The sequence below is a fragment of the Procambarus clarkii genome, chromosome 48 (genome assembly GCF_040958095.1).
Source record: "Procambarus clarkii isolate CNS0578487 chromosome 48, FALCON_Pclarkii_2.0, whole genome shotgun sequence".
Classification (NCBI taxonomy): Eukaryota; Metazoa; Arthropoda; class Malacostraca; order Decapoda; family Cambaridae; genus Procambarus; species Procambarus clarkii.
Window position 1 is genome coordinate 33,489,161 of NC_091197.1, and position 25,473 is coordinate 33,514,633.

The window sequence follows — 25,473 nt, forward strand, 5'->3', positions numbered from 1 at the left end:
CAGTTCTCCTGTAGTTTCTTGGCACTGCTTAAAATCCTATAAAATATTAGTCCCTAGAATGGCGGGGAGATACACTTGGAAAATATTCCGAAGAACAGGTTCCAAATCTGCCCACTGGAATACTCCCATAAAAATTCAGGAGGCATGATAGTACCCAATGTGCAAAATAATCCCATTGAAAAGTAAGGATACATTACATATGCTCCCAGCGAGCATAAGAAATATTACCGGAACAACCGTGGACATCTGCAAGAGAAAACTAGATAGTTTTCTCCAAGGAGTGCCGGACCAACCAGGCTGTGGTGGATATGTGGGCCTACATGCTGCTGCAAGCAACAGCCTGGTGGACCAAACTCTCACAAGTCAAGCCTAGCCTCGGGCCAGGCTTGGAGAGTAGAAGAACTCCCAGAAAATGAACAAATCCACAATGGCTGTGATGAGGATTCGAACCTACGTCCGAGAGCATCCCAGATGCTGCCTTAATCAACTGAGCTACGGCATGGTCAAAAGAATTGAAACCAGAAGTTCTACTGAACTTACTTGGATCCTGCAGTCTCTCTGAGACACAAACCAGGGTTTTACATAATTCCCCCATATTGTGATTTCTGTGTGTAATGAAGTAATGGCGAAGAGGTAGAACGGCCTATTGACATAGCTCGAGTGCATGAGGGAATTGTGTAAAACCCTGGTTTGTGTCTCAGAGAGACTGCAGGATCCAAGTAAGTTCAGCAGAACTTCTGGTTTCAATTCTTTTGACCATGCCATAACTCAGTCGATTAAAGCAGCGTCTGGGATCCTCTCGAACATAAATTTGAATCGTCGTCATGGCCCTTGTGGATTTGTTCATTTGATGCATCACGCTATTGTGATTTCTGTGTGTAAATTCCCAGAACCCCATCAATCAGGTATCTAGCAGTGTATGAATATAAATGAGGCAAGGCTTTTTCTACATTCTCCCTCCAAATATTGACAGGCATATGAACAGGTGTCTACTGTCCTTGTATTCATGAGCACATCAAATACATCAGGCTACAGTGTCTATGTTAGATGGCTAGCTGAAGGCACTAATAGTATGACTGATCAAACCATCATTCACAAGGCGATGTCAAATTATGGGCTCTTGGGACACTGAGCCTGGAAACTACCACAAAGTTGGTAGACAACCAGGCATTTTAGCTCAGACTCAAGTACAGTATTTAACATTTCAAGTCAAAATGGTAAGACATCTTCAAGATAAAAGAGAGACCTAGAGGAGAACAAAAAGATAAAAGGTAGTATCCCTATTGGGCATAACTAATAAAAGACACATACAGTACAATATTACTTTTTTCAAATGAAGAATTTGACTTACCGCCAGTTAGGGTACCAGCTGGATCAAATACATCACCGTCTAAGGTGACAGATTTCCTCATGATATTATTGTGGAAAGTGACTTGTTTGGCTACATCCATATCCCGACAGATAAACGAAGAGCCAAACACCCACTCCATAGCCTTATGCAAATCGTGATCATAACAGACAAGTGACAGTGCTGTCTGTACGTTCTCCTTCCCCACCTGAAATATAAGAGCAAGATAAATTGAACACAATCTGATGATGCAAAAGAAAGATTTTTAATAAACATGAAGTTTAAATTTTAATATGATGCAAACTGTTCAACTGTGCACTTCACAACCGGATGGATTTTAGTAGACGGCATAGTGATGAGGCTATGTTTACCCCTGGAACACTCCATGCAAGTCTTTACTGCCAGGCGCAGTGGTAAAGCACTCGTCCGGCGCTTCGCGAGTGCTTTGGCCTGGGTTCATATCCTGGCTGGGAAAGATTGACTGGGCGCCAATCCTTAACTGTAGTCTGTTCATCCAGCAGTGAATGGGTACCTGGTTGTTAAATGATTCAGCGGGTTGTATTCTGGGGAAAATTAGGATTAAGGACCTGCCCGAAACACTATGCGTGCTAGTGCCTTTACTGGAATGTAAGAACTCTTGTATATATAAATGAATAAATAATATAGAAATAAATAAATTAGTGTTAGGAACATCTGAGGAGACAAAATCTGACATGGTTTAGTAGAGTAACTATACTAGTCAGTGTGGGTCACAGGGCTTGGTGGATATAAATAAGAGGGGAGGCAATAACCAAACCGCACCAGAAGACGGAGAGACGAGAACATTTCCGTCCATCCTGGACCATTATCAAGTCTAGTGTCGACTTTATAATGGTCCGGGACGGACCAAAATGTTGTCGTCTCTTCATCTTCTGGTGTGTTGTTTGGTCATACTATCTTCAGCCACATTATTGTGACTCACTGTCTGCAAGATGAGAGGCATGCATATCACAGCTAAAAATTCCACCATGTATACACAAGTAGACGTTCTTTTTGGCATGGAGGGGAGTGAAAGGGTCATTAGCGTCTAAGTCAGGTGTTTGGCTTATGTGTACTACTTCACCTTCCTAGTGGAGGGTGTGTGGGTGGCGATAGTCTATCATCTAGGCCTTCACACAACAGGGGCAGCAGCTATAGGGTAAATTGTCAGCCACACTTCCCTGGAAATAAATATTCCATTCACCTGGGTTCTAGGAGACTCGAACCATGAACCCCCACTCGTGTGAGTGGGGTCCCCACAATTTACATGTCGTGGGCGTGGGTCACTAATTCCTCTGGGCTTCAGTAGTAGTCGGAGAAAGTAAAAAAATTTCCAGTTTGACAGCAGGATGCTGCTTCTGGAAACTTTCCTAATCAAGACTACTCAATAGCTAGGTCGATAGAGCTTCAGCCTCACACACGTGGGGTCCACGGCTCGAGTCTACTAGAGCCCAGGTGAATGGAAAGCTATAGGGTACTCTTCCGCCCTTTGGTGGCCCTTATGTGGCAGGCTTCACTAGCCTTAAGGTGAGAGGGAAGGGGAATGTTTGCAGGCCTTGGTGTCTCATGTTTATCTGACGCTTGATCCTTCTCCACACCAATTACTGCCTGTACAAGTGTAGCTAATCTATTATTCTATTCCAATCCTTTACACCAAATTTGGGTATTGTTGGTCAGATGGAGGGTAGAAGTGTATGATACATTTTCTCTTGGTTGAGTGCCACCCTTCCTTGCTGGTGAAGATAACATTCCTTTAAGATAAGGATGTTCCTTGACTCTTTACGTGTCTATACTCACATCTATTGACCAATCTTTCAGTTGATCAGTATCTGTAGTTTGCCAGGCAGGTTCAATTCAATCTTGTTTTGCATCCCTGGACCTCCCACTACTACGTTTCTGCTACTACTAGCTTCCACTAAAGCATGTTGCCATCCATTAAAAATTCAAGAACTAAGGATTTCAGGTCAGTGATCCCTCTTCCCAACCTCAATCACTCTCTTTCAGTCTGTATTTGGCAGCCAGGTTTTTCATCAGACTTGGTGACTACAATCTTATCCAGCAGCAGCATTTCTGTCCTGCTGTCACCCCTTCCCCTTGGTCTATACTATGCACCTCTTCTGGAACCTATGGTAAAGTTCCCTTGTCATTTTTTCAAAGGCAGTCCATATGTACCAACCTTGACATTTTCCCGTGAGTATGTCTCCTGATCTTAGCCTGATCATGTGATCTCTCAGACAGCTGCTGTTTTCCTTCATATGTGGCTCTGCAACATCTCTAGCTGATCCTATATCTTTCTGCTATGTAATTTTCAAAATTCTGCTCTGCTTCTCTCCCAACTTGGGTGTACATACATATTTTGGTTTTCCTTAGTGCCTCCTTGTTGATCTCGGAGTCCAATTCTCGCTACATTTTCTATGCCTTTCAGGTCTTGAACTCACTTTTCTGCAGAAGCCACTGGAACCTGAGGTTTGTCTTGCTTTTCTCTGCCTTTATTTTCACAAGTACTTACTGTACTATGAATTGTTCCAAGGCATCTTACTCTAAGAATTCTAGAATTTGAATTGTCATCCAACCCTCCAATTCATTATCTCGCTACACTTTCAGTAGGAAGGCAATTGTCCTCTTGTAGTCCCTACATCTGTAGTCTTTTTCTTTCTCAACCTCTTCCTTGGTCTGATTCCCCCCATCCCTCCCTCAACTTCCCTACAGGTATAAACAGTATAACACATGCTGGCATCTTTTATTATGCCTTCTCAATGTCTGCCTCATTTTAGGTAAGCTCTAGGTTTAGTATTGCTGGAGGTTCCTCTTCTTTTTCCCTCTGTTGGCTCAGTGATGTCATTCCTCAAGAAATTTTGGTCAGCCATGAATATCAATTTTGTTCCCCACGTTTCATCACCTCCATAGATTCTTTGATGTCTTACCTACTTCCCCGTGTGCTTAACACTTTTCTGGATTTTCGATTTGGAATTATGGGCGTTATGCTTAACCGCTTGTCGGATCACGACGTAAATTTACGGACCGTGTTTTATATTGGGTATTTACTACTCGATCAACTTGGGGTTTGTATGAATATGTTTGCCATTAAATTTTTGTTTTCTCTAATAGGCACAGTGCCTATTTGAGAAAACGGCAATGTATTGTAACTTAGAGGAGAGACTATCGAGTTGGTGACACAACAAGGGTAACCGCCCACTCCACACACTCTTGTGTTGGCCGCGATCATGATTCTACATTTATATGCATATGTCTGTGTAGAGAATTTTATTCCGAACACTATACAAACAAAAAAAACGGTGTGAATCAAGTACAAACTTGAAAAAACATGAGCAAAGTAAAAACTTTTTACTCTCATGGGCACAAACACGCGTAAGATTCGCGTAAGATTTTATTCGCCGCAAATTTATTTGACGCTCTGTTGGCCAATTCTACCCATGTTCTTATAAAACTTTCTATTGCGAACACATTACTATAAAAATGAAATACGTAGCTCGAGAAATAATGTCAGAACAGTGAAATAAGTATAAACTTTCAAAGCGCTGCATCACAACAGTGTCGTCGCTGCTGAAATCACGGCTAACGCTTCGCCCAATTCCCACACTCGTGCGGAACATAATTAGACATTGATAGGCATATGTCTGGGTGGGGAATTTTATTGCGAGTTCAGTGATATCAAAATAAGCGCTGTAGGATGACTGTGAGGCTGGCAACAAACGAAAGAGTATGAACATTTACTTCCTGTTTGGGTGTCACGGCGAGTCATCTTCGTGTTTATTTACTTCGTGGTGGGATAGCAAATGCTTGGGTGACATTTTATGCATATGATCTTGTAGAGAATTTTATTGCCAACGCATTGATACCAAAATGAAAAACGTAGCTCAAGAATTGATGTTAGGAACGTGAAAAGATTATAAACTTTTTTGTGTTTACGCTTGAGCGCCCAGAACGCTGCGCACACAACCCGCTTTTTTTTCAGCGAGTGCCGCGCGCACTAAAGTGTTAAAATCCCAAAGAATTCAAGTCTTAGCCCTTGCTTTTCCTGTCACTGTAGTTCATGTTTCAAATTAATACAGTGAGGCATTTTCAAAGAAACAGATACAATAAATATATAAAAACACAAGCTATCCCAACTACGGATACGTAACGATTTGGAAGGCAACGAGTAGCCTTGAAAGGTAAAGTGTAGGTGCTCGTAATGCTTCCACAACGTCAAGCAATAAATGATCAACACCAGAAAGTGTTTAGTTAAAGCAGCATCATGATGGTAGTTGTGGCCACTCTTTGAAAGTTCCAATAGTAAACAAAACAGTAGATATAGATTAAAGCACATATCATTATTACGTACCAAATTTTCTGCTTGTTTGACGATGTGGGCATCAATGGAGCGTCCCGTGATCTTATTAAGAGGAATGATGGTAACTCTGGTCTGAAGCTGTCCTTTTTGTAGCAACTTTTTCCCTGTTACTTCCGAGTCAACAATTACATTATACAGCTGGAAAAAATTAATACAAACTTAGATGAAGTAATTAATAACCAGAAATAAGTACATGATGTATGGCTCTGCAGATAAAATAAATGATGGAATTATATAAGGCAAACTTACCCTAGCAAATTGTCAGCCATCATTATAAGTTTAGTACAGTATTAGTAAAACTTATTATACACCAGGGGCCAGATTCAAGAAGCAGTTACGCAAGCACTTACGAACCTGTACATCTTTTCTCAATCTTTGGCAGTTTTGTTTACAAATATTAAACAGTTATGCAGACGATGAGTCACAATAATGTGGCTAAAGTATGTTCACCAGACCACACACTAGAAGGTGAAGGGACGACGACGTTTCGGTCCATCCTGGACCATTCTCAAGTCGATTCTTGATAATTCTTGAATCAATTAAACAGTTAATGAGCTCCAAAGCACCAGAAGGCTGTTTATAACAATAACAACAGTTGACTGGGAAGTTTTCATGCTTGTAAACTGTTTAATAAATGTAACCAAAGCCGTCAAAGTTTGAGGAAAAATGTACACATTCATAAGTACTTGCATAACTGCTTCATGAACCTGGCCCCTGGAAGGTGGTTAACATGCTCACTATACACATGCTACTGGAGCCGGTGTTTTGCTGATCCCAGATTCAGTGTTTCTTGGCATCATAAAAACCATCAAACAGCACCCTTGCTAATTACCCAACTGTCTTGTGTGTTACTATACTACCATGAACAGGTGGCTGCATCAACATTAAGACAAAAAACCCTTGACCCAAGCTTCTCACGTTATTTCCTCGACTGACTACCTTACTGAAAGATTCTCCCCAATTGTCACTCTCGGGCGTTATATTGACAACAAGACTACTTATGTCTTAACTCTGCCGATCTCTAACTGGTGAAACACTGTGAGGGAGGACGGGGGTAAGGATGACAGGAGCATTTGATGAGTCTATGTGACAAGAGGCCAGTTGTTAGGAGAGACTCTCGTAACAAAGACTATACCTCTCAGGATTACAACCATGTGTTCCATAGTACACACAAGCTACCATAAATTAATATAGTATCTAGCACCAAACTGTATATTTGTTACCCCTTTATAACATTTAACCGTGGAAATATGCATACAGTTATGATGCGAGTAAATAAAGTCAGCTGATATCACTATCTGAAGCAATCATTTAATAGTACTATACAGTACATATTTTGTTTCTTTTATGTATATACAGTACTGTAAAGAAATACTTGTTCCCCTTTAGTTATCAAGACATGCAATACATTTATTAAATAAACTATAGATGTACAAACATTTCTAAATTAAGTCTTGAATTTCAATTTGAATTGAATGTCCATCCTCACTGCATCAAGAATAAGAAATATATTTCCAATATGAATGTAACTCAAGTGAGATTCAAGAGGATGGGAGCTGCCCTGAAGAGACAACTCGCCCACACATCACCATAGAAAAATGCGCTCATACATATTTGTAGTTTTTCATCATTATAGCCATTCAAAGAAGTTTATGTAGTCCCAACATTGTATACAGACCACAGTTCACCTCAAGGTGGGTGTGGCAATATCCACACTTTCAATATCCATGAACGTATGGATATATCATATCCATATTTATAGGCAATATCCATGCTGTTGACCAGGCAGTCAACAGCAGCAGAGTACCCAATTTCCAAGACCGGTCTTGGATCTCAACTGGTCATGAATTCTTTAGGCTAATTATCTGACTGACTTGGTTATACAGCAATACCAAAAATAAAACGGGCGAGAGGAAGAGATAAAACACGGGTGAGTGAAAAATAGTTCAATCTAATAAACAACCAAATCTGCACTTTAACCCTGCATTTCTTATTAGGGTCAAAAACTACATTTTCCTGAAATCTAAAATATTGTAGTTGTTAATCCCTGACAAATATGTCAAAAGTAAGAAAAACTACTGTTGAATGTAATGAAATGCCATTTAGACTACTCATTCGCCATAGTCTAGTCTTGGGGTTATATATTTTATACTTTTTCTTTGTGCTATTTTAAATCCGTTTTTTCTGGTTCTTTGTTCCAGAGCTCGTGTTTCCCAGGTTGTCTGCATTATCATTAAAGCTAGCCAGCCTGCGGTCTACTCTCATGCTCAAGACAGCACAAATACTGTATGCTGCTTTGTCGGTTCTTTTTGGTAATACTGTATGTCTTGGGCCAATATTCAGGCATGAGGGTTTTGGAGGTCTAAAAGCCATGAGTAAAACAGTTGTTTAGCCATCAGGTATCTTGAAAATGTTCCTGGTCCTCTGCAGCCTTGTGTTGCACTGGGGCATCTGTCTGGGCCTTTGGTCACGACTTCCGAGTTTATACATTTGGCGTTCTCGCCTCCCTGGTAAGTCTCCCAATTTTGTTTTTCTCTGTGGGCAGTTAGCTTCAGGGAACCAATGGGGCTTCCCACAGAACAATAGCATTGAATGTAATGAAACACCAGTTCCTGGGTGAGCCTTAGAGGCTTCCTGACACCCTCCCTCCCTCAGGTTGGCATTGTAATTCTCATTAAAGACCTTAAGCCAGACAGCCTGGCCTTACCGGGCCAGCTCTCCCCCCAAGTGGAGTGGAGCTAACTAGGAGGGGGCTAGTTTCACTAAGCTTTGGTCATTTTTTTCTTGGGGGGAGCTGTTTTCATTTTGGGGGCTTTGGTCTCATTTTTAAACCAGGCAGTGGCTTATCATCTCAAGATAACCTAAAGAAGATAACAGTACTTGCACTTAATAAAACTAAACAAAGTACAGTGGTACCTCGCATAACGAATTTAATCCGTTCCATGTTCGTCATGTGAAACGGACGTCATACAAAACGAGTGTCCCCCCCCCTCCAAGTAACCTGTGTGATGCACTGTGTTTATTGTGAAATTCCCCCAGTGTGCATGACATTAAATGTTCCCCAAAATATCATTTTTCTTTGCAAAATGATAAATTACTGTCCCTGAACATGTCTATGTAAAAATAATTACCAAATTCCACCTACTTTGGCTGTGAGGGCTTGGACAAGGTGCGCTGTGACGTCATCAGGGCCTGGTCGCCCGTGTGTGAAGCTCCCAGACACGGTCGCGCAGGCCATTCAAGCACCGCGTGTTGCCACAAATATATTTTCAAATATTTTTTCTATGCATTTCCAATGCGGTTTTATTTGTTTCTTTTATCGTATATGATGCATATTTGTGACCTTTACAATATGTATACAGTAGAATGTTCATAATTTTCCATGGAACTGTGATACATGTGTCAGTAATGTGTCCACAATAAATGTTTATTGTCACAATATTATGTGGTAAAAATTCACTAAAATTACAATATGTACAGTTTCACATACTATTTACACAGTAACACACTGTATTACACACTCAGTACTTTGGAGGTGCGTAAAAGTCAACGAAGTAGTCCATGGTACACAGCGCGACTTAGCTCTCCTTGCACCAGCTACAGATAGATTTTTGATCCTGTTTCATCGTTCTGTGTGCTTGCAAATAATGCACTCGCGTGCACCCTTGGCTTTAGTACTTGTAGGTGGTATGTAGCCAAGCTTGTAAAGCATAAGGTAGTATTGAAACGATTATAGGAAAAGCTCAATTTGTAAGGTAGTCTTGAAAAGATCGTTTTGCAAGGTCCCACACAGGAAGAGATTCAGCTAGCCTCAAGGAGTGTCCATCAGTCAGGAAGAGATTCAGGTATTCTTGAAAATATCAATGAACACCACCACCATGGAAGCCGCTAACACTGTTCATCTATGCTACTTGTATCAGATGCATCATCACTGAACGCAGAAAACGATTCATCTATGTATCATCTATATAAATTCGAGACGGCAAGGGTGGGGCTCAGAGCTACACCTGGATACGCTCGCTGTATCATCCTCATAGGTGCTGTATCACTGGCATCCGACCGTTGTGTTAAGCCCTTATTGCGCCTAGCTTCACCAATATTATGACCCTTATGTTCTTCAAACAATAGGGTCTGAATTGCACCGATTGAGCGCAGTCTTTCAACACCGTGTGGGACAGGTGTTTGAGAGCCAGAGGCACGTGTGCTACAAATGGTTGCTCACGCAGTACTAACCCAGCCAGCAGCCCTAGTCTTTCATATTCGTTATAGCAAAAGGTTCGTTCAGTGCTTGTTGGGTAGGCTGCTCCATTATGACAATCTTTCTTTGTTTCAAATGTGTTCCATTTGTTTTGTATTTGTCACTTACGTCTCAATAATGGAGCAGCCTACCCGACAAACACTGAACGAACCTTTATGGAATTTGTCCATTTTTCAAATTGTTTCAACAGTTCTTTTATTTTTCGTTTTTTTTTTTATTTAAGAAACATGGAGTAGCCGACCTGTAGACCACCGAATGAACCTTTTTGACATTTGTACTGGTTTTCAAAATTCTTCATTTTTTTTATTATTTACGTTTTTTGTATGTAAGAAACATGGAGCAGCCTACCTGCCGACCACCGAACGAACCTTTTGCTATAAGACAAATGAAAAATAAATATTGAACACATTTGAAGAAAGGAAAATGTCATAATGGTTTATTCAGTGTATGTAAGGTAGGCTTCTCCATTATTGAGACGTAAATGACAAATACAAAACAAATGGAACACATTTGAAACAAAGAAAGATTGTTATAATGGAGCAGCCTACCTGCCGAACACCGAACGAACCTTTTTGACATTTGTTGTATATCAGACATTTCATTTATTTTTTCCTACAAAAACGTCAATGCTTTGCAACATCTCAGCAGTCACCCTTTTATATCCCAGCATCATTAGCATCTTTAAACAAGAACAACATAATTTATGTGCATCGTCGGAGGCGTCTAAGAATGTGCAAGAAGCAGCGCGACCCCACCGTGTGGTGTTGACGTTACTCAAACCAGCGTTCGTCATACGGGACGATTTGACGCCGATTGGGCTGTTCGTTACCCAAAATGTTCGTCTTTTGGGGCGATCGTTATGCGAGGTACCACTGTATACAGTTTATACAAAGTATGCAAGCCAATTAGTATTTATAAATAAGTTAACTTAAAATGATACTTTGTTGACTTGGTTTACAGTAGTTTCAATACATAACTTACCTTTCCTCCAGCTGTGACTTCCAATGCAGTTGCAGTAGTAGGATCTCTTAATTTCACCAACTTGCACACAAGCCCCTTTACCAAAGAATGATCAAAATTCCTCTCTGGTTCTTTGTAGTTGAAGCATAATTGAGGATATCTGTCAAAATAAAAGACATGAAATCTTTATAATTGTAAGACATAAGCAGCATGTTGAAAGTGGTATACTTGTCTCTAATGTGACATCAGTCACAACATACACACATAGTAGGCTATAGTAAGCATCCTTCAGTCTCGGGAGACTATGGAGTTGCGCCCTAGTTGTCAATCCTGGTGCAGCGTCTGGTGTGACTGATGAGGCCAATCCAAGAGCGGCAGTCCATCCCACACCGAGCACAAACGAAGCCCGATTCTGGTCTGTCTTCCTGGCTACCGGCTTTCCTTCTCGGTCTCTTTGCCTCCGATTCCTTGGCAAGTGACTCCTCGAACTTTGAGAGACCTCTTTGAACAGACTGCCCCCAGGCTGAACGGTCTGCAGCCAGTGTCTTCCATATAGCAAGATCGACGTCCATGGCTTTCAGGTCCCTCTTGCATACGTCTTTGTACCGTAGCTGAGGCTTGCTCGAACCCAGAACCTCAGGACTACGAATCCGAAGCGCTGTCCACTCAGCTGTCAGGCACATCCTCACAAGCATAAAATAACTCCCCCAGAAAACAAACAAACAAGCAAAACTTCGTCCAAGTAACCTCCCGCTCGTTAGCTCCACCCCCTCGCAAGGGGGAGGAGCCAGCTGGGGTAGGTCAGGCCGCCACCATCTAGTTCTTTGAATGATGATAACCGACTAGAGGGAGGGAGGGTGTCCGGGAGCATCTAGGGCTCACCCAGAAACTGGCATGTCATTACACTCAACGGTGGTTTTCTGGGGAGGGGGGGGGGGGAGCCCCATCGGCTCTCTGAAGCTAACGGCCCACAGAGAAGGAAAACGGGAAAGAACCTGGGAGGCAGAAGCCCGGCAGAGTGAAATCCGACACAAACAGCCGGCCGCCACTGAGGCCTCAAAGCAACAAAGCAGCAGAGCGCCCAAGACGGTCACTAGAAACCTGAAGGCCAGGACCGTGACCGACCCCGAAAACCCAAGCGCCCGAAAACTGCCAAAAGACAGCCGTAAGAGCGGCACACTTCCGAACATCACGAGCACGAGGGTAGACCGCAGGCCGGCTAGATTTAAAGACACCGTGGACAACCTGAAGCCTGGAGATGAAAACCAGGGAAACCAGACCAACCCAGAACGAGGCCAACCGACACAGAACCGGTGACCCGCAAGAGGCGACATAAAGCTGCCACCGAATGCAATACGTGATACATCCCTGACCTAACCAACCAAGCATCCACAACCAACAGAACCTCGCTGGTAGCCTGCACAAAAGAAGCTGCTGGAAGAAAACTAACAAAACAACCTACCAAAAATAAGCATGAACTGAAGGGACTGCCACAAACCAAGGTAAAGAAGAAAGGAAAGATTCTGGTCCAAAGATCAAGAAGGCTCAGGCGATGTAAGAGCAGGCCGGAGGTGAAAATGCACGTGAAAGCTAGTGGAAGGGACATCCACCCCGAATGCAAGCTGCAGCTGCTCTGCCAAACACCATATGACACGAAGCGACAGTATTCGGCATGAGATGCAGATAAAAAAAAAACAGCGTTGAATGTAATGAAACGCCATTTTCAGGGCGAGTCCTGGAGGCTCCCCGGAGCTTTCCCAGGCTGATATGCTAATGTCAGACTTTGGCATCAGTCATGTGTATGGAGTTCTTAGGCCTACCGGGGACCACGGCCAGAACCGGGCCCCCTCAGAGAGGCAAGGGGAGCAATGGCCTATAGAAGCCCCCGTGTGGTTGGAAGCATTCTATGTCTGCCATCGACCAGAACAGGCACCCAGAAAGGTAAGTGCCTCAAAACAAACACCTATTCTGGTTAAAATTGCTACCAAAAGTCGAACTAGTGGATAGAACTCCCCAACAGAAAACAAGCAAACTAGTATGACGTTACACGTCGCCGCGCCGCTGTCTGCGCAGCTTCCCCCTCCCCAGGAGGGGGAAGGGGGAGGCCCAGACCCTCCGCGCCGGCTACCCACACCTCGGTTCTTGAGGCTGGATGTCAAAAAAAAAAAAAAATGCCGACCAGAGGACGGGAGGGATGCCGGGGCACCAAGGGACTCACCCAGAAAATGACGTTTCATTACATTAAACGCTGGTTTTCTGGGGGGAGCCCCGTCGGCTCCCCGGAGCTAACTACCCATAGACGGAAAAAAGAGGGACTTACCCGGGTGGCAGTCGTCGCTCACTCCTCAACTCGAAGCCGAGAAAACTGGCTGCAATCGCCGACCCAAAGCAACACAGGCCCGACGGGGCCCAGGGACATTCACAAGGTAACGAGCAGCCAGGACCCTGTTCGACCGCCAAAATCCCCGCGCCCGAATATCAGACCAAGACATATTCCCAAAGACGGCAGCAAGAGCCGCGAACTTACGGATGTCATGGACACGGGGATAGACCATAGGCTGGCTGGACTTAATAACCCTGCGGATGACTTGGAAGACCCGAACCCGCGAACAGGGAAGAAGGGAAACCGGATCAACCCAAAGCGCGTCCCCGGACACAGAAGCCGTGGCGCGCAAATAACGGCAAAGCGCTGCAACCGGACACAAAACACGATGCACCCCCGGCTTGACAAACCAAGCATCAACCACCCATGGACCCCTCCGGAACGCAGCAGTCTCATTCTTCGCCAGAAAAGAAGGAGACGGCTGCAAGTGAACAAAACAATCTCTGTAATGATCTGGTTCTCCCTTCTCCCCTCTTTCCTCCTTCCTTCTCCCTTTCTCCCCTTTTCTCCCCTCCCCTTGCCCGTCATTCGCCTCCTCCTCTTCCCCCCCCCCCCTGTTGCCCATTTGTCAGGGCCAAGAGGTTGACTTGAGGGTGGCCCTGATACCTTTGGCTTCCCCCACTCAACTCCTCCCCACTCAGATTTCCCTCTCCATCTCCCTCTCACCGGTCCCTTCCCCATACCAGGCGAGTCAAATGTCCCTACTCTTTATTGGAGGAGTCAGGCTTGAACATAATTTATCAGTTTTGTAAACATTGCTCGAAGGTGCACTGGTCTCCATAGAGGCGCCTTGTTCCCTTCTATTAGCTGGAGAGAGCTGACTCAATCTTCAGGAATTCATGTAGCCTTCCACGGCAGATCATGGAAGGTGATTGGCGGTAGATAAGGGCCAAGTCCTTATTGGCCCTAGAGAGGCCAATAAGGACCTCAGGCCTAAGTGTTAAATGGTTGGCTATTGCCAAAATAATGGGTGGAGCCCTGGGGCTGTAGTAGATGGTGGGAGGAGTAATCCTTCCCAGCAATAAGCTGGTAAAACAAAATTTCATTAGTGTGTCTAGGGAGTGTGTGGAATAAGGGCCGCAAGCCCGCATCCAAGGGGCTGAGGGCAGCCATCTACATCTTGGCCTCAGTGCGATTTTAAGGTATGGTGCACTTGACTCTCATGTCCTCAGTAGATATCCATTGTGCCTCTAGGGGAATAGAATAGGGCATATGTTCAAATTGACTTAATTTACATGTTTCATAAAATAAATTGTATAACTTGTCCAGTGGTATTCACTTAACTCCCCTTTGATATATTTCTCTCCTTTGTCATTTTTATGTGTTGAATTGGAAGCCCCCCCCAACCCCCCCCCCATGTTCTCCTACAGTTAGTAGATCCTAAAGTTGCCCCGGGATTTAAATAAGTAACGTAAATTAAACAAATTAATTTCCCCAAAGTTATTACCTGTACTGAAGTTCATACTACCCGGGAGTGCCATGACTACTGATTCCTTGCCTTCCTTGGAGATCGGTGATTGACACATTCAGGTATGGTTGGACGGGAAGGTGGTGGCAGTGTTTAATGAGATTTATCATTTTTATAAATTAATAACCCTTGTCCTTGATGTATCTTCCTCATTTAATATTCCTCTTATATTCGTGGCAGTCTAGTGAGGGGTCATACTGGACTGTAACAGTATTAAGCTGGGGTATTGAGTGAAGAGAGAGAGAGAATTACAACAGGGATAGCGTTCAGAACGATTACGAGGTTCAGGGTTATTACATCTCCACGACCAAAAGAGCAGAAACCCCTGCGCCGGAGGAGAGCATGAAGCTCCCCTACCTGACCCCCAGAGGCCAAAGCCAACAAGAAAAGTGCCTTGGAAAAACAATCCTGGACCAAAGGGGCCACAACGAAACGAGGAGACGAAAGGAAAGCGAGCACTCTGTCCAAAGACCAGGACGGCTCAGGCGACGCATGAGCAGGACGGAGGTGAAACAATGCACGAGACAGCTTGCGAAACGCCACAGACGTAACATCGATACCGAAGGCAAACTGAAGCGGCTCCGCCAGCGCCGCACAATACCAGGCGACAGTGTTAGGCATAAGATGACGGTCCAGAAACAACCAGGAGAGGAAGGACAAGACCATCCGAACAGACAAGGAACTAACACGACGAAGACGCAAAAAGAAACAGTAGGACCGCCAGGAAACTTTATACTACCTCCAAGAAGAAGCCCTCAGGTGGGACACCAACAAGGAGGCCACCTGATCACCATAGTGATGATGATAAACTCGAGTCAAAAAACCCATATGCGAAGACTCGAGGAGAAGATCGAACCAGCCACGTGACGTACTGGCCCGATCTGCTGAAATAGGCGGAGCCCCAGGAAAACCCTCGGGTTCAGACACCAAGCAACCAGCGCCTGAAACCAAGGCTGGGCCGGCCACCAAGGGGCCAGAAGGACAACTCTTCCCTGGTAAGTCTCTAAGCGGGTCAGGACCTGGAGCAACAGCCGAACTGGGGGAAAGAGGTACAGGAACCCCCACCTTGACCAGTCTAGCCGAAAGGCATCGACCCCGACGGCCTCGCGATCAAGGAAGGGCGCTGCATACACGGGAAGACGATGCGACCACGCCGACGCAAAGAGGTCCACCTCGGGGCGCCCGAACGTCTGGCAAAGCCAACGGAAGGACTCATCGTCAACCGTCCACTCCGTGAAGAGGGGAACGAAGCGAGACAGGGCGTCGGCTAAGACGTTGGACATGCCCTGTAAGTGAACCGCCAGGAGAGCCAAACCCCGAAAACTCAGCAGACGAGTCACCCGAAGCGACCAACCCCAAAGAGACAAGGACCACATCGAACCCCTGCGGTTCAGGCAATGAACTACCGGAGAGCAGTCCAAATGGAGTCGAATCGTTGATCCGCGGGCCACCCGAATCCTCCAAAGAGCAAACCACACTGCCATGAACTCCCGCACCGTGCTGTGAGCTCGACGGAAGGATGGACTCCAACTCCCCTGGCCACCCTGGTGAGCACTGGTCACAAAGCCCCAGCCGAGAGACGATGCATCCATGTACACATCGAGCGAGGGCTCGGGTAGGCGCCAAGGCACTGAACCCCGAAAAACCCGAAGAAGAAGCCAGTGACGCAGCAACCGACGCAAGGCCCCAGGGGGGTCGAACCCTGCGATCGCGAGAGAGGTGGAAGGGGTGATCCCGAAGGAACCAGAACAGCCGATGAAGCCAAACCCGACCCGGCGGGTAGACCACCATCACAAAGTTCAGGCTCCCGCACAGCCCCTCGAGCAACCGCCAGGTGACCCAAGGGCCCACCAGAAACAGACGAAGGCAGGACCGCAGCCGCAGGAGAGACTCCGGAGGGAGAGACAAGGAGGCGGTCCAAGAGTCCCAAACGAGACCCAGCCAAGTCCGAACCTGAGAGGGGACCAGATGGGACTTCCTCCAGTTCACCAAGAACCTGAACCCGGCGAGCTGGGAAAGAACCAAATCCCTGGCTAGCAAGCAAGCTGACCGGCTGGGAGCCCAAACCAGCCAGTCATTGAGGTAGGCCAACACCCAAACACCTAGGATACGCAAATGGGCCACCACAACCCGTGTAAGGTGCGTGAACACGCGAGATGCCAGGTTCAACCCGAACGGGAGACAACGAAAGCGGTAACTCAGACGCTCCACAACAAAACCGAGCCAGTCCCTGAACCGTGGATGAATCGGGACATGCTCTAAGAGGTTCGGCTCTAAGAGGAGCCGAACCTGAGACAGCATAGTCAACTGAAAGGAGGGGCAATGAACCCAGGGGTTCAGACGGGACAAGTCCAGAATGAACCGCAGGTTCGCACAGTCCTGTTTCGGAACCGGAAACAGACGGGAAACCCATCTGAGGGACGACGTCGTTTCGACGACGCCCAAGCAAACCCACTCCAAGACGACCCAACAGAGCGCAGGGGAAGAAACCTGCCCTGCCAGCCCCGACCCCCCCAAGGGAGGGGGGCATTTAACGCCACCGCAGGCCGACAGACACGACCCAAAAGGCCCATGAATCGTGGGACCAGGCGTGGGTGAACAACGCAAGCCGCGAAAGGGCCGGCGACCCTTACGAGACCCAGAACCCCGCACAGAGCGAACACCGCGCCGACCAGACGAGGGAGGGTCCGGAGTAAGAGCCGAACCCGAACCTGACACCAGTGGCCTACCACGACGAGAGGAACCCCGAGCCCTGGCACGACCCTTCCGGGAAGACCCACCCCGGGACCCCCGGAAAACCAACAAGTCCGACATCGAACGACAAGCCGACAACGCAGCCTGAATAAACTACACCACGGCCGACTCCTCAAACAGAAGAGGACAAAAAGGCGAAGAACGCCTAAGAGCCAGAGCCCAAGCGGATTTCACGGAGGAACCCAGCACTGTCTGCCGACACGTGAGACAGGAAGCATAAAACAGGGAAACCGCATCCCTCAAAGTCGGCGTGAACAGCTTCAACAAGGCAGCCGACGAACGCGCTGCCGAGGACAAGGCGCCGGACCTCGGGACGGACTCAAGCGTCCTCACATCCTCCACAAGCCAATCCGAGGACAGCTCAAGGAGGGAAAAGAACCGCAAGGCCGAAGCCAAAAGGCCCCGGCGCGCAAGTCCTCCGCTATGAGCGCCGCCGAAAGGGTGGGAACCTGCACATGGAGCTGAATAACGCCCACATCGCGGGGGAAGAGCAGGGGCAAACAAGCACTCATTCAGGTACTCAAGATCGCACCCCAGGAAAACCTGAAGCACCGTGGAAGCTTCCCGCAACTCCAACGTGTGGGAACGACAGAAGGAATGCCAGGAATCCAGAACAAACAAGGGGCAGTCCGCTAGCCAGGAAGACTCTGGAACCTCGTAACGGAGCCAGAAAGGGAACGAAGTCCCAAACCTGAATTAGGACGGATCCATTTCCGAGGCATAATCCAGGTCACGCAGGAGGTAAGCTGCAAAGGCTGCCCACACCACACCAGGTTGGATGCGATAAACCGAAAACCTCCGGAAAGATGGAACCAACGTACCCGGGGGAACACGGAACCGAACCCAGGGAGGGGGCGACACCAAATCCAACTCGTACGCAGAGGGGGGAAAAGAAAACCCCACATCTTGTAACAATAAGCCCCGCTCAGAGTGAAGAAAAATCCAGGCGGGGTCCAGTGGGGCCCAAGGCCCCCAGGTCAGCCCCTCCCCAGCCTCGAGGTCCTTCACCACAGGACCCGGGGCCGAGTCCTCTCCCCAAGCCCTGACCCCACAAGACAAGGATGGAGCAGCTGTAGAAGCCGGAGGAAGGGGGACCCACTGGTCAGACCCAGAAGCTTCGGCCGGGAGACAAGACTCGAATGCCTCTGCCCCCCTCCACCCGGAAGGGGCACCCCCGAAGCGGCCCGAGTATTGAGATCAAGTAACTCCTGCTCCAACCCCGAAACCTTCAGATGCTTCGGGGCCAGAAGCAGGGGGAGGGGGGGACCAGAACGAATGGAAGGGGAAGGACGAGGAGGTGCGGACTGAACCAGGATAGAAGCGACCCCCACCCCCAAGTCAGGGTCTCGAAAAAGCAAAGCGGGGCAGCCCCGGGGCACCCGGGTAAGCAACCAACTGAGCGCGTTGCAACAGACAAAACCTAGACTGCAACACAAGCGCCGCCTATACCCGAATACAATCATCAGAGGATTGGGTAAATTGAGTCACAAGCAAGCAGCAACACTCACAGGACTCAGGGTCGAAAGTATCACCGACCCAACAGGCAGTGTGGCAGAGGCAAAAACAATGAGGGTCACACTGAGACAAGGGGACCGAGCAACCCTCAAACTCGCACACAGCGAGTGGGGACTCCGGGGTCACATCCATCGGACCCACGTGCCCCCTAGGGGATTCCCAGGGTCCTGAGCGTTTACTTTAAGAGGACTCGCATTTAGGTAGACCCAGGCAGGGCGCTGCTAACCGGCGCCCCAAACTACCAAGTGAACTTCTATAGCTGTACCCCTGGGACGTGTACACTCACGGGGACCTAGCAGGGGGCGCCACTGAGGAGAACAGTGGAAGGGCAAAAACTAATGGAATATGACAGAACTCCCCACCAGGCAAAAACAAAAAGAAAAACAAAACCCCGTACAGCGAACCCCAAGGAACAGAGCCGGCCGCTGTGTCGGGAATACAAGCTGTGCAGCACCCTGCGCCCCTACCAGTGCAAACTGCCTCTTACCTGCCGGTAACAAGGGAGAACAGAATACCCAAGAGCCCAACAGGTGGCCGAAAAGGTAAAACGGACCAGCAGAGGCAGACCCCGAGGAGCCTGTGGAAGGTGGCCCCAAGCCCCAAGGGCAGTACTTGCAGGGCACCTAGGGAAGGCAGCCCTAGGCACATGCAGCCCGAGTACTGAAGATAACTCCTGGCTCTCGCACCCACAAAAACAAACACCACACGCAAAGCACAGTGCTGTAGAGACACTGGAGCCAGAGCACACGACCTTCGCCTATACCATCAGCCTCAAGAACTGAGGTGTGGGTAGCCGGCGATGGAGGGTCTGAGGCTCCCCCTTCCCCGTCCCGGGGAGGGGGAAAGCTGTGCAGACAGCAGCGCGGCGAAGTGTGACATCACACTAGTTTGCTTGTTTTCGGTTGGGGAGTTCTATCCACTAGTTCGGCTTTTGGTAGCAATTTTAACCAGAATAGGGGTTTGTTTTGAGGCGCTTACCTTTCTGGGTGCCTGTTCCGGTCGATGGCAGACATAGAATGCTTCCAACCACACAGGGGTTTCTATAGGCCATTGCCCCCCTTGCCTATCTGAGGGGGCCCGGTTCTGGCCGTGGTCCCTGGTAGGCCTAAGAACTCCATACACATGACTGATGCCAAAGTCTGACATTAGCATATCAGCCTGGGAAAGCTCCGGGGAGACAACGAGGCTCCCCCCCCAGAAAAGGCCAAGAGACAAAGAACAAAACAATCAAGTTTGACACAGACGAAACCTGACGAAGAGAAAAAAAAAAAAAAAGCGGAAAGACCGCCAAGAGTTCGTCTCATACCGTCGCTGAGATAAAAACGGCAGGTGGGACACCAGAAAAGAAGCCACTCAATCACCATACAAATGACGATACACGTGTCAGAAATACCAGGCACGTAACACGGATGAGGAAGTCGAACCAGTAACACCTCACCAGCCCGACCACTGGAAAGGCAGAGCCACAGAAAAACGCCCTGGTTCGGACACCGAGCAAGAAGTGCCTGAAACCAAGGCTGGGCCGGCCACCATCTTGAGGTTATCTTGAGATGATTTCGGGGCTTTAGTGTCCCCGCAGCCCGGTCCTCGACCAGGCCTCCACCCCCAGGAAGCAGCCCGGTCCTCGACCAGGCCTCCACCCCCAGGAAGCAGCCCGTGACAGCTGACTAACACCCAGGTACCTATTTTACTGTTAGGTAACCGAGGCATAGGGTGAAAGAAACTCTGCCCATTGTTTCTCGCCGGCGCCCGGGATCGAACCCGGGACCACAGGATCACAAGTCCAGTGTGCTGTCCGCTCGGCCGACCGGCTCCCTTCAAGACCATAGGGCCAGAAGAACTCTCTCCCAATAGGATCCCAATGGAGCCATAACCAAGAGCAACAGCTGGACCAGGTAAAAAGTAGAGGAACCCCCACTGCGACCAGTCCTGCCGAAAAAGCATCCACCACGAGAAGCTTGGAGTTGGGGAATGGCGTCATGAACAATGGAAGATGCTGAAACCATGCAGACGCGAAGAGGTCCATCTCTGGGCGCACGTAAAGTGCACGTTCTTATGGAGAGGACACACTATATTGTTTAAATTAAACATCAATTTATTTATTGAAAACAGACAAAGCTTCATTTCATTGGGTATATAATATAATCTACTTTTGAGAGACAATAACTAAGCAAAATTACAATTGTCTGGAAAGACTTTACCTGGATTCCAGATATTCTACCTTCTCCTGTAAGTTCATTAATTGATTGTTCAGCACACGACGCTCCCCTTCCAGCTCCTCCACTTTATGGTCATCATAGTCAAGCTTACCCAACTGAGTCTGAAAATAACATTAAGACAATGAAAATAATTGGGTTGTATGAACTTGTGAACTTCAAGAGTATAGCCTATTAGCAAAATTAAGAAAACGAAGTGAAGATGAAATTACACCCAGTCATAACCAAAAAAAACTATACGGTTACCTTAAAAATCGAGAACCTCGATACAATGCACAGTAATGGGAACCTCAAAAACTCAGAGAATTTACTACTGGAAAATACGTGAAATCTGAAATGTTTTAGAATAATTGTCTACATTCTTCTTTAAAGTTAGACCTCCTCCCCTCACATCTTTCTCATAACTGGTTTTTTTGTACATAGGTACTGTATTGGGATTGATTGTGTTTTGTTGTGATCCCCAATACAGCCTCATGATTTAGGTTATGTCCCAACATTAATTATTCCTCACTTGATCCTACAGAAGATTAAGATAAGGAGTTTGAGTACAGTTTGCAGAATAAACCCCCCGTTGGATGATATGAAAGAAGCAGTGTTGGAAGCATTAAGTGTGTCACTGAGCAACTTTGGAAAAATACAAAAGGATGGCGACCATATGTGGGATTTCCCAAGGAGGAAGAATCTTGATGATGTCATCGCTAGCCAATGAGGAAGGAGCAAGGGATTAACGTGTTGTGTGTACAGGCTTTGCGACGCCACTTGTCAGTGGAGGGTGCACGCAATTCGCTGCAAGTTAGAAGTATATTTTTTTGCATTTTGGTGAAGAAACTACTATGAACTGCAACAGGAGACAAGTGTTCTAGGCAAATAGCAGGCAATTGTGGCATTAGTCTTGACTTACATAACAAAAATGCAGTCTGAATCCAAGGGAGGGTGATCGTATCCTGGTAGCCCACTGGATATACCTAGAAGAGGTCTGCTTGTGCTAGGTGAGGACCTGTTAACAGGTGAGCCAAGTCTGGTGCTTGTGTATTGATCCCCACACCGAAATCAGGATAAGAAGTCGAGTGACGGTCAAGATAAGAACTAGTGGTCGACTTGCAGAGGAGGTAAATCCCAGGCAACATCTTGATTTTGTGGAGGCAAGCGTTGTCACTCCAGTAATTATGGTAAGAGCCTTCAATTGATATAGTTTGACTTGTACAGTGAGATTAAGTGTCTAGTGATCTTATATTGATGCTTAGATACATTAATTAGTCATGCATGTAGTGATTATGAGGTGATATTAACACTTTCGCGCTCTCTGCGTTCAAAAAAAAAATCATACCCTATGCGCTTTCGGCGGTTCGCGCGCCTACGCGGTAAGACCGAAAAAGTGTACACTCTTTTGACTGTCCTGACAATAATTGAAGGCGCACGTATTTAAATTTGGTATCACTGTGTTCGCAATAAAATTGTCTATAAGAACATACCTATAAAATGCCACCAAAGCATAAGGACTATCAACACCAAATAAAAAACTATTCAGATCACTCGCCGAGAGTGCCAAACAGCAACAAAATGTTTCCACTCTCTTAATGGTTGCGAAGCCTACAGTTGTCCTACATCGCTAACTGTGGTATCATTGGAATCGCAATAAAATTCTCTACACGGACATATGCATATAAATATAGATTCAATGTCGTAGCCCACCCAAAACGGTGTGGGAAGTGGCCGAAGTGTTACCCGCGGCGGCATATCGGCGAAACTCGCTTTGAAGTGTATATTCAATTCACTGTCCTGACTTTATTTGTCGATGTATGTAATTCATTTTTGCACCAATGTGCTCGCAATAGAATGTTCTATAAGAACATAAGTATTAAAGGTCACATAAGGATGCGTTCGACCGGCAACATATATAAAAACTACGTCGATTATACTCGTCGTGTCAATAATACAATTGTTTTACCATGATCATTCACTGCCACGCCGTTCTCTTTAATAAGCTGTTCGGCTATTAGAGAAAACGTAAGTTTCATGGCAAACATTTGTAAACTATTCCCAAGTTGATCGGATAATAAATGAATTTTATACAAATATTTTTTCTCGTGACTCCTCGTGACTCCCCTCACAGTGTTCAAGAGAGAACTGGATAAGCACCTCCAAAGGATACCTGATCAACCAGGCTGTGACTCATACGTCAGGCTGCGAGCAGCCGCGTCTAACAGCCTGGTTGATCAGTCCAGCAACCAGGAGGCCTGGTCGACGACCGGGCCGCGGGGACACTAAGCCCCGGAAGCACCTCAAGGTAGCCTCAAGGTAAGGTAGCCTCCCGAGAGCGACACGCGTGCGGTGTGATTAATAATATTGGTGACAACGACGGTCTGCTCGCATGCGTGAAAGTGTTAAAGAATGAAGATGAAAAAGTATGATGGAGTCGGTGTCAGGTAACTGAGGCCTGCAGACAATGGCGGCCTATGCTGGATTATTTTCCCAGGTAGCATCTGTTTACGGTCAGGTCTGGCTTGACTATAGTTGACCCGATCTCACGCGGTGTGTTTAAAATCGTGCGCTAGACCCTCAAACGTGTATGTATGTATTACGCAGTTTTGGGAAAGTTACTCCCATCGTATATACTGTATATGTAGTGCGCAGTTTAAGGGTTAACAGAGTTACCATTCATGCCCTAAAATTTCGCATGTTTTATGGGTCGATTTCACCGAGTAAAATTTTAATTTCAACCTGCCTGATAAAGGACAGCTACCAAGAGAACCTATGTTAAGAGAGATTTAACCACATCAAGCATATTTCCCATGCCCTAGCCTTGAAATCTCATTTTCAAAGAAAAATCCATATTTTCCTGAACAAAAATCTCTGCAACTAAAAATAAAAAACAATCTTGTTTTAAATATCCTCAATGGCATTTTGCAAGGCCCCCAACTCTTTCTTCAAATCTCATGTCCATCCATGAAAATCATTACAAAGGTAATTGGAGCCCTATTAAGAGTGTTACCATTCATACCGTCATATTTCCCATGCTCTATGGACTCATTTCACTAAAGGAATCTTTCACTTTAACCCTTGATATAATGGGCAACAAGAGCTGGTGGAATCGGGCGAGTAAATCCAGCCTGGAAAGTGAACATTCCAACCCAAGATTTACCAACTCGAGGTTCCGCTGTAAATAATTTGTTTTATTATTTATGCGTATATTTCTAATTAGGTTTCCCTTATAACATGTTGTAGAGGCCCCCTCACAAGCTTAATTCGCCATGGTAGTTCACCTCCTCTTCAGTAACAAGAAAGATATATAATAAGACTAACAAAATAATAAAATTGAATGATTTTCTAATTTAAAAAAGAGGAAAACCAAATTACAAATTTACACGTTACCACTACTAACTTACTTCAATATTTTTAACCTCCTTCTCCATCCTGTCAAGAAGGGATTTGTCCTTTGTATATTCAGTTGCTGTTCGCTTCATTTCCTGTTCTTTCTTCTTCAGCTCCTCCTGGCTGTATTTCAACTTCATTTCAGCCTGTTTGGTTGCAGTTTTTGCTGCTGTGATGCTGGCTTTAGTATCTATAAGGGAGTTTACAACAGGGGAATATCAGTCACTGACAGGGGAACTCTCTAGTGGTATTACAAGAGTATACAACAGGGGAATATCAGTCACTGACAGGGGGACTCTCCAGTGGTATTACAAGAGTATACAACAGGGGAATACCAGTCACTGACAGGGGGACTCTCCAGTGGTATTACAAGAGTTTACTACAGGGGAATACCAGTCACTGACAGGGGGCTCTCCAGTGGTATTACAAGAGTTTACAACAGGGGAATACCAGTCACTGACAGGGGGACTCTCCAGTGGTATTACAAGAGTTTACTACAGGGGAATACCAGTCACTGACAGGGGGCTCTCCAGTGGTATTACAAGAGTTTACAACAGGGGAATACCAGTCACTGACAGGGGGACTCTCCAGTGGTATTACAAGAGTTTACAACAGGGGAATACCAGTCACTGACAGGGGGACTCTCCAGTGGTATTACAAGAGTTTACAACAGGGGAATACCAGTCACTGACAGGGGACTCTCTAGTGGTATTACATATTTTAAACATGTCCGGGGAGGCAGGGAAATCATCATGTAATGGCTTCACATATATTGGCTTAAAGGATAAATTTACAAATAGGCAAAAACTGCGACTTAAATACTTGCA

General features: G+C 46.3%; 1 protein-coding gene across 3 annotated transcripts in view; it reads right to left on the reverse strand.

Annotated features, from left to right (window-relative positions):
- The window catches only part of SMC2 (structural maintenance of chromosomes 2), a 115,414-nt gene that overhangs the window by 56,033 nt on the left and 33,908 nt on the right, over window positions 1-25,473 (reverse strand). For all 3 annotated transcript variants that reach the window (XM_069302689.1, XM_069302691.1, XM_069302690.1), the window contains exons 10-14: window positions 24,661-24,836; window positions 21,260-21,378; window positions 10,960-11,098; window positions 5,712-5,858; window positions 1,352-1,556 (exon numbers count right to left, since the gene is read on the reverse strand). In XM_069302689.1, coding sequence (XP_069158790.1) covers window positions 1,352-1,556; window positions 5,712-5,858; window positions 10,960-11,098; window positions 21,260-21,378; window positions 24,661-24,836 — 786 coding nt within the window. The remainder of the gene's footprint in view (window positions 1-1,351; window positions 1,557-5,711; window positions 5,859-10,959; window positions 11,099-21,259; window positions 21,379-24,660; window positions 24,837-25,473) is intronic.